This window comes from Trachymyrmex cornetzi, unplaced genomic scaffold (genome assembly GCF_001594075.2).
Source record: "Trachymyrmex cornetzi isolate Tcor2-1 unplaced genomic scaffold, Tcor1.1 scaffold44, whole genome shotgun sequence".
NCBI lineage: Eukaryota > Metazoa > Arthropoda > Insecta > Hymenoptera > Formicidae > Trachymyrmex > Trachymyrmex cornetzi.
Window position 1 is genome coordinate 720,105 of NW_017299179.1, and position 15,752 is coordinate 735,856.

Here is a 15,752-nt window from a genome sequence, read left to right on the forward strand (position 1 = left end):
ATAAGAAATGGGCGAATCACAGTCGCTTATTCTTCTCGGATTCGACTGTAATTGGTCAATTTCTTACGGCTTAAGGCTTAAAACACTTATTGTAGATCCGGACTCTAATGCGCATGATGTATCATTTTATCCTTGTCGTTCGCCGAGTGTCAAACAAGGACGAAATGATACATCGTGCGCATTATGTGTGAAACGGAACGCAGTCATAGAACTCTCTTTTTCACTTTCGACAAATATCAAATATATACCAGTCTCACTTTGAGTGTTCCAAAAGTGTAGTTCAGTCACAGAAAATAGACTTCATATTTACACACCGAATAGTATGAATAGTATATCTGTGTGCAATCCGAACTTGATCACGATAAATGAATTATCGCCGCACATCTGGAGCTCCGTTTTGTGGACTCATCAGTGTCACGTAAGTCATTCTTTTCGATTCGATTGTGGCCCGTTTCTACCAATAAGGATTAACTTGAATCTCGGTTTAACTCTCTCATCTTTATCTAATTCTAAAAAAACGTTATGAGTAAATTAAACGGGGATTGAAATTAATCTACGTTAATTTTTAATAGAAATAAATATGAGAGCGGTTCGAAAGCTTAAAATTGATTGACATGTTACTTGAGATTGATAAATATTTTGCGATTTGATCGACACGTGTATGACATTACTGAAATTGGAATACGCTTGATTGAATTATAGTACGGATTGAAATTTATAAGTTGACTTTCAACATTTCATTTATCCGCGATTAAAATGTAATATTTGGAAAACTAGATAATTTATGTAACATAATTTCAAACAAATATAAAATTTATATTAAAATGAAATAAAATATACATTATATATAATTCCAATAAAAATATAATGTTTATTTAAAGAATAAAACTCGTTTTCTCCTTTTGATCGAAGAAGATATATATTTATGTGATTTAAATCATTATTGGTTTTCTATTCCAAATTATTATCCGCGAGAAGTAAAATCGTGTAACAGATCAAGTGACATTTAAATAAAAAAAAAAGCAGATTAAATTATCGCAAAAAAATGCGACATAATTTTCTTTTATTTATGAGAATCCCAATCTTATCGCTCTCGAGACATTAAAAAATTATAAACAAATTATACAACAATAAAAATTCATATCTCTGTATTCTTTTTCGATCGAAATGAAGACAAACTTAATTTTTTTTAAACTTTAGATTTAATACATAAGCGTGACGTGTCCACACATATCAAGTTCATAAAAAAGATTAATTTGAAGTAAGAAAGCGCGCTCCGCTGCTTTCTTAATTAATTAATTAATATAAAAGAATTATTGTTCAGAGCACAGGAGTGTAAGAGAAGACAGTGTTCTACAATTCTTTCTCTCTCTTCTCGTTATAACACTTTAAAAATGTATTCTTGAATTTCAAGTCAAGCTTTTTACGTGAATAATCTCGTTCCGTTTCTCAGTTAAACATTTAAGCTATTTGAATTATTTAAACGCTTGATCTCTTCTCAAGTCATCTCCAAAGTGCGCTTGAGTGATATGCACTTTTTCCTCGAGTTAACTGAGACGAGATTTAAAAACTATTAATATATATCTCCTCTCACAAGACTCGATTATTAAATCGCGATAAATGTAACAATCGGAAAATTTATTGTTGATCGCGTTGCTATACCGTGATATTCTGTGATTCAACGCATTTAAATGCATTTTTTTACGTTGTGAACATAGGCACGTTTGATATTTAACGACTGAAACGTACAGTCTACTCATCACATAATTCCATTCGAAATGCACGACATCGATCTTCGTCTTACGCAGTCGCAGATATCCGAAACCTTACTTGTCACGTTGCGACAAATTAGAATGTCACGTCATCGATCTGAGGTCTTTACGTTACCAGACGTTCTCTTTTCAACTAATTCCTCCACTTATAAATTGCGAATTAATAGATAATAACATTGTTAAAAAAATTACAATAAAAATGTTCGGATTAATAATGAAATTAATAGGCATGACGTATTAATTTGCATTCAAACGAATATCATACATATTCAATGTTTACATTATAATCCGTCATCTTATTTGTATAAAAAATTCTGTCTCTTCCTCTCTCACATTTATAATTTTATAATAATTATTAACGTCGTATCACATATATGTCATGAGAAATCAATACTTGCAACAGTTTCTATTTTATTTTAAATATATAACTAAAAAAAATTTCTGGTTGGAAATAGACCAATCAAGATGTTCTGATTAAATTTATTAGAATTTTACAATATATATTTCTGGTGAAATCTACAAAAATTCTTATTTTTAATAAGAATTATATCAATCAGAATTCTAATTATCTGAATTAAAATTCTAATAGATTTAATGAGAACATTTTGATACGTCCATTTTCTCATCAGAATTATTTAATCCAACCGGACTATTTTTCCCAGTGTACGTATATATGTTCCACAGATAAGAGCAAAAAAATGTAAATAAGACTAACAAATCAACACAGAATTTTTTAAAACTCGCTAATATATAATTACACTGAAATATAAAATTCTTCACTCTCTCAGTCAAGTTACTAAATAATCCGACGATTTTTATCCTATGATTTATTATATAATCTTACGAGTTTTCGTAGATGACAGTATAGGGAATCTAAATCGCATCGATATCATTTTTTAAACATAACAAAAAAGAAAACAAAAAAGTTCATTGATCGCGGCACAATATATCTGGGGAACACACTCTTGTTTTTTTTTTCCTTTTTCTTACTGCCGAGTACGGTAACCCTATAGTCTCACCAATCCGTTAAGCGAGTCCACATTCTGCATCCGATCGCGCGAAATGTGATTCGGAGGAGTGCGTCGTTGAGCAAATTTTTTTTTATCGTGACTTTCCGCGCACAACGTTCGTTCTCTCTCGATGCTGCACAGTATTTTATGCTCTAGCAGCGGTTTCTATTCGCGGGAATATCTCACGGCGCAAAAGTTTATCGATAATTTACACGCCACCACATGTAGCGGAGGTCTATTGCGGCAATGGAGTATTAAGTAGTATCGAGAACACGTCGTGTATATACTTCTTGTATATGTACGCGGTCTGGCAAAACGAGACGCCACGGGCGTTTGAGTTATCGGCGTTATTTCCATAACGTGCGAATTATTGCGAGATTTTATTGGCGAAAAATGCGAACACGACAGAGGGTCGATGTTAGATACCGATGGAATTATGAAAGGCCCTCGTAAGATGGTAATTATTGCGCGCGCGCATTCAATTGGTTCGTGTATCGCCCATCATTCCGTTTTACTCTCGCTGGGGGAAAAAAAAAAAAAAATCAAGGACACCTCGCCAAACCAGTACGATTCCCGCGTTATCTCGGCTCTTTCTCTGCACTTCTCACGGTTGGCGAATTTGTCATCGAGATGAATTTTATCGCGATTAAGCGTACCGTTTTATTTTATTCGAACATTGAAGTGCGCAATTAACATTCTCTACTGGATTCTCATTTTAAAAAAAATTAAATTAAATCTCAAAATGAACGAAATCAAATCGGAACGAACCCGACTAAATCGTAATGAATACACGAAAAAAAAAAACGATTTTGCTACAAATTTAGCTAGATACGGATTTGAAAATAATTTCGTTGAACTGTCAAATAATTATGTAGGACACTCAGGTATGATGAACAAAATTTTGTTGGACTGTCAAAATTATGTAGAACGCTTAAATTGATTAAATGAATTTTTTGCAATATTGCTCATCATGCTTAAGTACTACATAATTATTTTGATGGTTCAACAAAGTTATTTTATAGATTAGTATCTAGCTAAATTTTTAGACACTTTAACAAAACCTCCTTTCTGTGTATAAACGATTTTTAAGAAAGTTTCGGGCAAGAACATTATTCTGTTGCAATTTCTTAATTCAGCATCATCACAGATAGATATAAAGTAGACACATGCACTGAGAAAAAAATATCCTAAATTTCAATAAATATTTATTTGAATAGTACCAACTAAATATCTATTAAATATAAAAATATATTTATTTGATAGAAGAAACATTAATTCAATTTAACAATCACTTCTTTTTATTAAATAAATATTTATTTATTGCAAGTAAATGTTTAGTTGGCAGTATTCAAATAAATATTTATTTAAATTTAGGCTATTTTTTTCTCATTTCAATAAATATTTATTTGAATAATACTAACTAAATATTTATTAAATATAAAAATATATTTATTTGATAGAAGAAACATTAATTCAATTTAACAATCACTTCTTTTTATTAAATAAATATTTATTTATTGTAAGTAAATGTTTAGTTGGCAGAGTACTCAAATAAATATTTATTCAAATTTAGGCTATTTTTTTCTCAGGGTGCATATACACATGTACACATATATGTAAAAGATCAGAAAAAGCATATAAATTTCTTAAAATAAAGTCCAATTAATTTCCTATTTTCCGCATGGTAATCACCATACGTGTACATAATAACATCCCACGCTGTGTTCAGCGATCCCGTCATAATCCCGCCGTGCATCGTTTCCTTCCCTGTTATCCGTGGACCCGCGAAAAATCGACCGAACCTGCCCGTTATTAGCGATAGTTGGGATCGAGAAGCAGCAAAAGAATAGTTGGCGGTCGCTTGATTGCGGCGGTAACGGATACTTAGGCGTCTACGAGGGAGGGGCCGGTCGCGTCGCACGGGGATACGAGGGAGGTATACATCTAGCCCAGGTACAGACAAAGGGGCAGACCCGGTGGAGAAAGGAAGGGGAGTAGATTCGGCGGAAACCGTGCGGAAGGCGCCTGAAGTGGATGCCGAGAGAGAGCATCCCTTCCCCATCCCCATCCCTCTCCCTCTCGAAGAGAAGAATGAACAGTCGGCAGGAGCGGGGCTGCGGCGCTCTCAAAGGACTCTCCTACTCTCTTTCTGCTTAAAACCTAAATATAACAGCCAGTCAAGTGCAGTTCCTTTCCTCGATCGCGTTCCCCCGCGCCATATTGGGACGCGCACGTGGAGACGCGACAGGTCGACGAATGATGTCGGGACACCATGTGTACCTGGATAATGTCGAAAGTAAAAGTATGTCGGAAGCCAAAGTATTCGTGCTTCGATATTGCTGCTGATGCCACATGGAAAAAAAAAACGATCTTGATCAAATATCTATCAAATTTAGCTAGGACGGTTAAATTAGTTGCTAGAATGTTGAAACTTTTCACAACATTAACGTTTAAACGTTCCACGTAATTATTTCGATGGTCCAACAAAATTATTCTCAGATCTGTATTCAGCTAAATTTTTTAATACTTCAGCGAAATCTTCTTTCCGTGACTTAGGAGAGTTTCGGGCAAAGAGATATTTCTTAATTCAGCATTATCTCACAAATAAATATAAAGATTATGAAAAAGGTTAAGCAGATACGAGAATATGTGTACAACGCGATATGATCTTTTTGCATTCTCCATGCATTTCCCAAACGTTATTTTATTAATTTATGTTTTAAAGCAACTATATAAAATTATGAAATGTAATAAACTCGTTAATTTATTCCTTTATTTCTGTGTGATAGAAATATATTCTGTTTGTTTTTAGATGGAAACAAATACAAATTGTTTTTCATATGGAAAAACAAATATAAATTACTCCGCTATGAACCTCTATAAAGTGAATAATTCGACAGTGGAGTAATATTTCTCGGATTTTGGAGAACAAAGAACATGACCTACTTTTCGTTATTCAAATGCTGACGTAATTTCTCCCGATTTATAATAAATGTTACCTAGTTCTCATTTTCTCTCCCGAATCGACGTACGGTCAAGCGCAACGATTGAACCGTAACGACGCATGCGTCGTGATTCTCGAAATTGCGAGGCGATAGCGTGACGTCATCGGTATCTCTGACGTAGTTTCAGCATGGTATTAAACCCGTCGACCGGGTCAGGACATTACCTCAAATAACTAAAAACATCCTAATAACTTGCAGCCGAACAATGGCACTCTATCTATCATGGAAAACTTGATTCCCTCTACCCTTCCCACGGATTTTTATTCTGATTTATATGCTTGGCATGCCGAATGACAGAAATATTGATACTCCGATTCGTAGATGAGTACAGCCTTGGCCAAAAATATTAGGCATCTATATTTTTCATTTTTATTTGGAATTCTTCTATCTGCATTATCAAGTACTTCTTAATTACCGGTATTATAAATTTAAGGGTTCTCTTGAAACAGAGAATGTAATTTACAGCATACGTCATAAATCAATTTTTTAGCTAAAACTTTAAATAATGATTAATAAGGTGCCTAATATTTTTGGCCAAGGCAGTATTTTAAGATTTTCAAAAAGATAGAAACTTATCGAGTCTGATGTGAAAACGCCCACAAGTGCCTTACATATTTGGAACATCTTTTTCTTAGAAAAGAATCTGTACATATAAAACGCTACGTTATCTTATGTCAAAAATATAATTTTGGAAAGAGAGAATTTTTTTGTATCAAGAAATAAATAGAAATCCATATGAATTTTTCTCATACAGATTTATATGACATATAAAATATTTTTAAATACTTGTTCCACGATTTTTCTGAACGAGTGAAATATTATTTAGAAGAATGAGTTACCTCGATATTTTTATTTTTGACATTTGAGTACAGAATTCTTACATCGAGTATTTATTAATACCACATTCGATGAAGGAGGCCTGAATCTTCTATGCGAGCGATTAAACCCAATTATATCTAATTTTCATACTTTTATCTTCAATTAGAAACGTGTTTGACATATAAATAGAGCAATTGCCTGGTACTTTTGATTTGACATTCTATACTCGATAATTTCCTTATCGAGAACTAGGACGTACGTATAACAATTTTAGTTAGATACGGAAGTCATAAAAATTGGGTTTATTCGCTCCTAAATCAATCAAATTCTACAGCCAAACATTATAATTAAATCAGTCAATTTGAAAATATTATAAGTCCGATAACTGAAATTGTTCAACGAAATTTAATATCGTCATTTATACAGTACAAATTAAAAACTGTACCGGAAATCACTTTGTGAAAAAATTTACCAGAAAAATAGGATGTATGAATTATATATATATTAATTTTTTAAAATATTCTCAAAAAACAGTTTTTTAGTCGACTCGTATCTCTGCACAAAAGAACGGTTTTGCTACTAATTTAGTCAGATACACAGCTGAAAATAGTTTTGTTGGGCCATCAAAATAATTATGTAGAGCACTTAAATCTTTATAATAATGTTGTACCAAGTCTTAACATTCTAGCAACCAGTTTGAGTGTGATTATATCGCTTATAAATTAATCCCGATAATGAAGTAAACATTATTCAATTCCAAGCTCCAAATATTCTACATAATACTTTAATAATCCAAACAAAATCATTTTCAGATCTAGTACTAAATTTTTAGTACTTTATTAAATTACTTCTTCACTGATTGAAAAAACTGATTGAAAATGAATCCAGTAGATACTGATCAATAAGAATTCTGTTTATCTCAACTAGAATATTTAATAGATTTAATCAGATAATTCTGATTTATTTATTTTTAAACAGAATTCCGATTAATGCAACCACTCTTTTTCTAGTGCAGCAAAACCGTTCTTTCCGTGTGCAAAGTATCACGCTTTAAAATCCATTTTATCGAATTTTCCACCAATTTCGTCAAAGCTACTGTTCATACTCTTGAAATATGTATTGTTTTCAAACGATTTAATATCTAGAACGTAACATTCCGCTACAGGTGTTGTATCAACTTACTTATCGTTTTTACGCTAAAAAAAAAAACTAAACGATCTCTACACTTTCGCAAACACATCACGTCAACTATCTCGTTTCCCGAAAATTATGACCTGCCCATTGTTTCCGAACTGACCGATTTGTTAATCCTGTTGGGGCGCCGCATAGATTCGCGCGACAAATGATAATTGTGACCAAGATAAATGGATCTGAGAGACTCACCCTGCATTTTCAGTGGCAGCAATGGACATGTGCCTCCTCTCATCGAGGGTGGGCGCGGCGTCGAATTGCCGGGGGAGATCCGTGGTAATGAATTGAAAGTCACGCGTGCACGAGAGACGTTCTCCTCTCTCTCTTTCTCTTTCTCTTTCCTTCTCTCCTTTCTTCTCTTCCTTCTTGTGGGACACCACCCTCGCGCACCAACAGAACTTCTCACCACTACACCGTCGATATCACCACCAAGCGACAACAGGGTCGTTAACCACCACGCGCGACACCAGTATCACAGAAATCAACACGCTCTCTTCGTCGCGATTCAGATACAAAGAAGAGAAGGGAAAGAAACCGACGGGAAGGAATAACCGCGAATCCGTTCCACCCTTTCCCACGACTTGGTCCATATACACGCACGTAACGGCTGAGTTCCCGTTCTCGATTACTTTTCGGGAGGAACGAAGTTGTGGATATCAACACGCGCGTGGATATCGTTTCTCACGATTAATCGTCGATTAGCCGACCGAGCTCGACGGTGACATCCGATGATGAGTTGGAAACTGCATCGTAGTCCTTCCGCCGACGATTTTCAAACGTCTTCTGGACGACATTCGATACAGACAGCCCGTGCCGCACTGTCGACCACGTTCTTCCTCTCTGATGCCCACGGCAGGTGCAGACGAGGAGGAACCTCACACGAATTGGATCACGACAGAGTTTCAAGCACCGTCGGTCCCGGCTTGAACGATGGCGTGATCGACGAACACAACGTGATCTCTCTATCGAAACGCGTACACGTCGTCAGGGTGGGCCCGTAGCACGAGCGATGGGAGTGTCTCTTCCTCGAAGCCGGGCCCTCCTCCGATTCCTTCCTTCCTTCTCTCAGATTACTTTCGATTTTTTTTCGATCTCTTCGAATCCACACAGAGATGTTTCAAGCTCTTCCTGCCGGCGAAAGCTCGAATTGACCAAGTTTTTCGCTTCCGCCACCGTGGAATTCTGTTGATCTTTCCAAACTTCCTCGCAATCCACCAAGTTCAAGGACTTTTTTGCGTCGATCCTCGATGAGCGAATCGATCCTGGAAATGACAATAGTAAATGCCAGATGAGCGAGAGAGTGACAATCGTACAAGTGCGAGCGGAAAGGAAGAAAGAGTATCGTGCTATAAAATGAGTCCACGTAACGCATTAATGAGCGGAACGAATAAAAAAATTGCGTCGTACATTACGTCGAACGCATTATGCGTTGCGTTCGACGCGTTTTGCATTCGGTGACGAGCTCGTAATAGTTGCAAATAGTTATTTCTAGCTTATCTGTGAGGTAATAATCAGCGGAATCGTTAGCGAACAAACAGTTACCGATACCTCACTGGAAAAATAGCAGTTACAATTTATACAGAAATAGATTCGCATATTTCTCATAAACATACGTCACTCAAATAAGTATTGTAATCGTATCATTATTTCTTATCTTAATTTGACTACCATTGACGCTGATTTCAATTGTTATATTTAATTATAATTATTTTTATAACACGTTTATATTTCGTATAAAAATAGATAATAAAACGCAGAACGTACATTTAATTTAATCGTAAAAAAAACTTTTTTTACTTGTGTTAAACATTTTGTCCTTATTAAAAATTTTATACATACTCGAATATTAATTCAACATGTGATTATGTTATGAATATTTTGTGATAAATTGATGTTTAATATTTATTAGTGTTAAAATAACACAATTTAGGAATAAATAACATAAAATTAATGTAATTTTAAAACGCAAAATCGAATATAAATAGATAAAAGATGAATGTATGTTAATTTAACAAATTATAAATGTTAATTTTACCGAAGAAATATGTTTCTTTTTTCAAATATGTCAAAATATTACATGTTTAGTGTAAATTTTACATAACGTTTACTTTCTAACATAAAATACGTTCATATTAAATTAACACAAGATGGACGTCGCTCGAGACACATGAAATGTTGTGTTAAATTTGATATAAATTTTGCAACTGTTGTAAAATGTATCATTAAAAGTAAAAATAATACAATTACTATTATTGTAAATTATAATAAAGGAATTAAATACATAAGAAATAAATTTTGTATCTCTCAGAAATCGCTAGATATTATTTTCTTTTAAAATATATGTAGATGTGAATAAAGACAACGAATGTGATGTTCAGCCTTCCAGAACAATGTTACCATTGTAATATCTTCCAAGATAACGCAATTTGCGATTATTACTCGAGAGTTGTGCGTTATTACGATAGAAATATTTTAATAATTTTGCACGACCAAAAAAAAATTCACTTATTCAAAGCTAAAATTTAGAATTTTATTCATCATATCAAGATGAAATCTGCAAAATGTTTTCCAATGAAAAATGCTACAATATTAAATTACTCAATTTTAATCATTTATTACAAGATAAAAACTATATATTTTATTACACTTGATTATATATTTACGTGTTCAGTATTACATATATCGTTCAATCGCACACATTGTATTATTTTCCAAACTTAACGACTATGACGTGTTTCTCTCTCTCTCTGTACATGGTACGGAGTCGCGCCTTCCGTAAAACCGCGAGGACGCTCGCCTGCGTTTTTCCCCGTTTTCGGCGAGGCAGAGCGAGCGAGAAGGTTAAACGCATCCGCAACTAATGGCAGGTTTCGAAATATCGAGCCTCTCCGCAACACAACCAACTGTCGTTCCCGTCGTCGTCGCGGCCACGGTGTAACCTCGCGCATCACATGGCGTCGCGCACGACGAGAGGCACTGCCATTAATACAATAGCCCCGGTGCGTGCATGCGCGGCGCATGTCCACACGGCCCATTCTCTCGCTTCCGAAACATATGTAGACCGTGGGCGCGTTTAGGAAAACTCGGGGAGATCGATATCGTCGTCGGCCGTCGCGTCGACGACGACGCTCCGTCGCGAATTTGCGCAATTTATCGGCGAGGTCTACGGGGTGTCCGGAAATCCGCGATTCTGATTCCAACGGTAGGCCTCCTTTCGTTGGTAAATAACGAAAAGATGTAATTACACATGGCTTAAAATATTCCCGATTTATTTTCTATTTTTTTTCTATTAAAAACGTAAAATTTTCTTTCAATTTTCATTAGGAACATAAAACTGTGTTCTGTTGCTATTGTGGAACTATTGTTTTTCTAAATATTAATAAAACATGCCAATTTTACAGACACCGGTCAACCTCTCTCTATTTAGTAGTCTTTATAAGAGAATCGTTTGCGTATCGATATGTCGGCGTTTTTATATTATCTTTACATGAAAAAAATATGGTTTTGTTAAAATATATCTTAAAACTTAAGTAGCTCTCAAAATAATTTTGTTGGACCATTAAAATAATTATGTACTTGGGAAACATGTTGAGCAATACTGCAAGTTTTGACATTGTAACCACCACCTTAAGTATCCTACACAATTATTCGATAATCCAACAGAATTATCTTCAGATCTATAATTGAGCTAAATTTGTAGATACTTGAGCAAAACTATCCTTTCTGAATACATCTTCTAAAAATGTTGTCGGAATTAGATCTATTTGTTATTGAATTACACATTTCTTTTCTACACGTCGCATTTAAATTGAGGTCAAAGTAGAACGTCACTTCCTGCGATCAGAATTTTCTTTTAAAACGACGTTAACAACGTATTAAAACGTCGCTTACGATGCATGAAATATTTTTCTCGCTATCCGCGGATATATTAAGTGACTCATCGTGCAGCGATTCCGTACCACTACAGATACAGTAGCGAAAAATCACCGACACATGGTCGCACAATTTAGTAGAGGCGACATAGAGATTGGCCCGCGTTTTTTTTTTTTTTTAACACCACGCGTACTCGAGTCGAATTTGCTCCTAAAATACGCCGAATGTAATTAATTCTCAAACCGCATTACACGAGTTAAAGAGAGCGTCGTTACTCATAATTTTCACGTGTTCTTCAAACGTAACGCTCGCTTTAAGATGCTTACGTCACGCGAAAAACATGGCCTAACTGCAAAGTGCAACTGCCGTTTTTTACCCGAAAACCGCATCGCGTTATCCGCAAAAGATGGTTTCCACGAAAATAATGTGACTACATTGTACAACGTATTACATGGAAACGTTGAAATACATCCGCCGTTCCAAAGTCTCCATTCTTTTCTCATTAAATTATTAAAAATCGTACCCTGACCGAAATATTTCGTCGTATAAATATGTAAGCGCAGATAAATTGAATTTTAAGAATGTATCTGGCACACAATATCTTCTTCCTTAAAAATCGTCGAAGATTTCTATATAGACAACAGGCTATTTTGCAACGCCTGCAATTATTATTTCATGGCGAGCGAATACAACTTACAATAGCAAGAAGAATTGAGATAAGATCCTCTGAAATCGGTTTCAATTATAAATGCCGATAAGAAATATGAGATTGAGAGAAAGAAAGAGAAAGAGGCATACGGCCCTGTCGACTTAGGTCGTAATGTTTACGACACGTCAGCATTATGAGGTTAGCACTTCAAGTGGTACTATTTAAATAACCCCACTGCTCCTGTGTTACGCAATTTAAAGGGCCTCGAAGGAAAAACTCGTAACTCTGTCGGCTTGTTAAGTAAAGACTAAACAGAGATTAGAAAGTTGTGAATAAAGCAAAGTTCCTTTTCCTTGTATTATTACTATTACACCGCTACTTTCCTTAACTATCTCTCTCAATCTCCTTAGAATGACATTTAAACATGTTAAATATATTATTTACAATTTTAATTTTCAGTTTAATAATCGTATAATTTGCCTTCCGAAAATTATATATTTTAAATTATGTAACTGTGCGTCATTATTATTTATAAAATATTGTTTTCAATTTTGGAAAGAAAATTCTATCGTATAATTGGAACAAATAAAGAACGTTTCTGTAGAAAATAAAAACTAATATTACTCAAAACTGAAATTTTTGTATTATTAACATGATATAATATCATACGTTGCCAAAGATAAAAACATCAGTAACACACTAAGGCACAAAGATTGGCTTTCCTTCTAGATTTAGCCAAAATGGCCAATTTCACTAGTAGTTTCATAAAAAACAAGGCCGATGTTTCGTAGCCTTCTTTTTAAAAATGAAAGGTTTTGCGTAACCACGACGATTCTCGGGAGCCCTGTACGAGCCGCACAGTCCTCGAAACACACATCAAAACATCGTTGTTGTAGAGGTAGGCCTATACAATTTGGTGTATACAATGCGAGTACATTGTAACTCCTTCTTCGAATAGTGGCTTAGGCGATGCGATCGCGTGACATGCCCTTAGGGCGACCGTGGGCTTTCTCGAGCTCATTAGACCGAGAAAAAATTTAACGCAGAAACGAGAGAATCCACGGGATCGAAAATTAGACGGACCCCGCGTTCGTTCGTAGAAAATGTGCCACTGCCATTGTCCAATTTTTATCCTGCCATTATTGTGATTCGACCCTCGGGGGCGAGCGTGTGAGAGGAATGGAAGAAGAGAGAGAGATGTTTGTTCCTTTCAAAAATATATTCGCCGCGCCATGAAGTAATCAATCGTTCGCTATCTATCGCTGTTGGGCTTCCCCCTCCTCTTCCTCCAAGATAATGGATGTATCCGTGTAAATGAGTCCGAATAGCTCATCGTTGCGAAACAAAATTGTGGAATTTACTCTAAAAGAAGTCGGGTTACTAATGGCATGTTTGGCCAGAAGAAAAACGCGAAAGCTTGCATGTTTCAAGAAGGATAAGAGTTATTCAACACTGAAGATTATGTTCAGTGTGTTAGATGCGATTCTTATACAATGCATGTTTAGTAGCGACTAAAAAGATGCAATGCCAAGAGAGGTAAAACGTCTTGTTTTGAGATTTACTTCGGGAAGAGAGAGATACTATAATTGAATAATCTGTCAATAATAGTAAAACTAAAAATACTATAGAAATTCTAAAGAGAATATCAAAGTCAAGTTTGCGAAGAATCTATTTATTTAGTGATAAATAAAATGGAATTTTAAAGATCATAATCAATGTATTAAACTAAAAGTTAAAATCAATATGATACATGGACAATGCTAGTAGCAACTAGAAAGATATAAGGAATTGAAAAGATATTAAACGTTTTCTCTCTCTTATGTCGAAAAGAAATTGATATTATAATTATAATTCAATAATCTGATATAATGTGATTATCAATAATAGTACAATTTCTAAAAATACTACAGAAATTCCGGAGACACAAATATCAGAGTCAAATTTGCAAAGAATACCTGTTTAGGGATAGAGATAAGTGTCCAGAATTGAAATCTGTTGTTTCAAGTATAAATCAGAGTTCCTAATAATCTTGAAAGTTTCCTAAATCCACTGGTTAAAAAGGATCGTTTCGCCCCAAACGTCAGGCAGTATCGTCCTTTTCAAATTAAGAAAGAAACATGAGGGTCTGTCCCTTTCAGCAACACCATTCTGCGGCCGGAGCCGTGACAAAACACGGGCGTTTACACATCGTTTATCCATTGACACCTCGAAAAAAGAAAAGAGGACACACATAAACATTGGGAAAGCATTGTGGAAACCGTCACCGAAAGAAAACAGACCCGTTGGAGAGCCACGAGACTCGGGTCGAGAGGGAGAGAAGAAAAATGGCAAAAGAAAAAGAAAAGGATACAAAACACGCGTCTTACCTCGTCCCGGCGGACGGTCTCGCTCGTTCTCTCTTCGTCGCAGGTAGACGGTTGTGCGGCGAGATGCGATGCGATGCGATGCGATGCGGTGCGGTGCGGCGACGCACAATCGAAAGCGCGATGCGATGGTGAACGCCGCGCGAGAGCGCGCCACGGACGCGGCGGCGGCGCGCACAGCGGAGCGCGACGAACTTGACTCTCAGCGGAGCAGCGGACCGTCCGACGAGCGAATAAAAACGGAACGTAGAAACCCGGCCGCTGCTTTCTTGCGGCGTCGCGCGCGATCCGGCGCGCCGCCGTGCATTATAAAGCGGACTCGTATTTCGCTCGTATTACTCGTCGTGCCTCGCGCGCAGATACAACGCACACCCGCGGAGTAAAACTGCGCGGCGGCGAGAGAGAGAGGGACGTTTTCGCGAAACGGCAACACAACACGCGGGGAGACTCGACTGAGTGAGTGACTGACTGACCGACGACCGACTTATCCGCGGAACAACGACGATTCCATTCTCGCTTCGCGCTGCCGTCGGCGAGTTTGAGGTCGAGGCTGTATATCTTCTCGCTCTTTCTCTTTCTCTCTCTCACCCGTTTCCTCTTCCTTTCTTTCGCAAGAGAGGCCCCGAAGTCTGGAGCGCCGGTCCAAAAAAACGTAGCACGGGGGACGGACGGCGGAAACGACGCGCGCACAACAGTCGCGAGAGCCAGCTGCGAGAGAAATATCTGAGAAATACAGAGCGACGTGTCTGCTTCTCTCTCTCTCTCTCTCTCTCTCTCTCTCTTCCTCTCCTCTTCCTCCTCTTCTACCGTCGTTCTTTCCGCAGAAAAACACAGTGGGGCGCCACGGGATGCGGTTGATACGCGTCCGCCTTATCTCCTTTATATTCCGCTTCGCACGTGTGTCGGAAACGCGCGCGTGCCAGCAGCGCGACGTTGCTGCGCGTTGCGGCGACGGCGGCGACGATGATGATGACAATAATAATAGGACGCGACGCGACGCGAATACGGAGACGTCGTACGGGGCGCCGCGTCGCGCTTCGAGCCTTCCAGAAGGGTCTATCTGCTCGCGG

The 15,752-nt window shown here is 36.8% G+C and overlaps 1 protein-coding gene across 5 annotated transcripts in view; it reads right to left on the reverse strand.

The window, feature by feature from the left end:
- The window catches only part of LOC108764600 (nuclear receptor coactivator 3), a 151,306-nt gene extending 135,563 nt beyond the window's left edge, over window positions 1–15,743 (reverse strand). For 3 of the 5 annotated variants that reach the window (XM_018512915.1, XM_018512914.1, XM_018512913.1), the window contains exons 1-2: window positions 14,686–15,743; window positions 7,990–9,059 (exon numbers count right to left, since the gene is read on the reverse strand). In XM_018512915.1, coding sequence (XP_018368417.1) covers window positions 7,990–8,018 — 29 coding nt within the window. In that variant the 5' untranslated portion in view covers window positions 8,019–9,059; window positions 14,686–15,743. Of the gene's footprint in view, window positions 1–7,989; window positions 9,060–14,274; window positions 14,330–14,685 lie in introns of those variants that run through there. The other 2 variants (XM_018512911.1, XM_018512910.1) reach the window with 2 other exon arrangements.
- Between the last annotated feature and the right edge of the window lie 9 nt (window positions 15,744–15,752).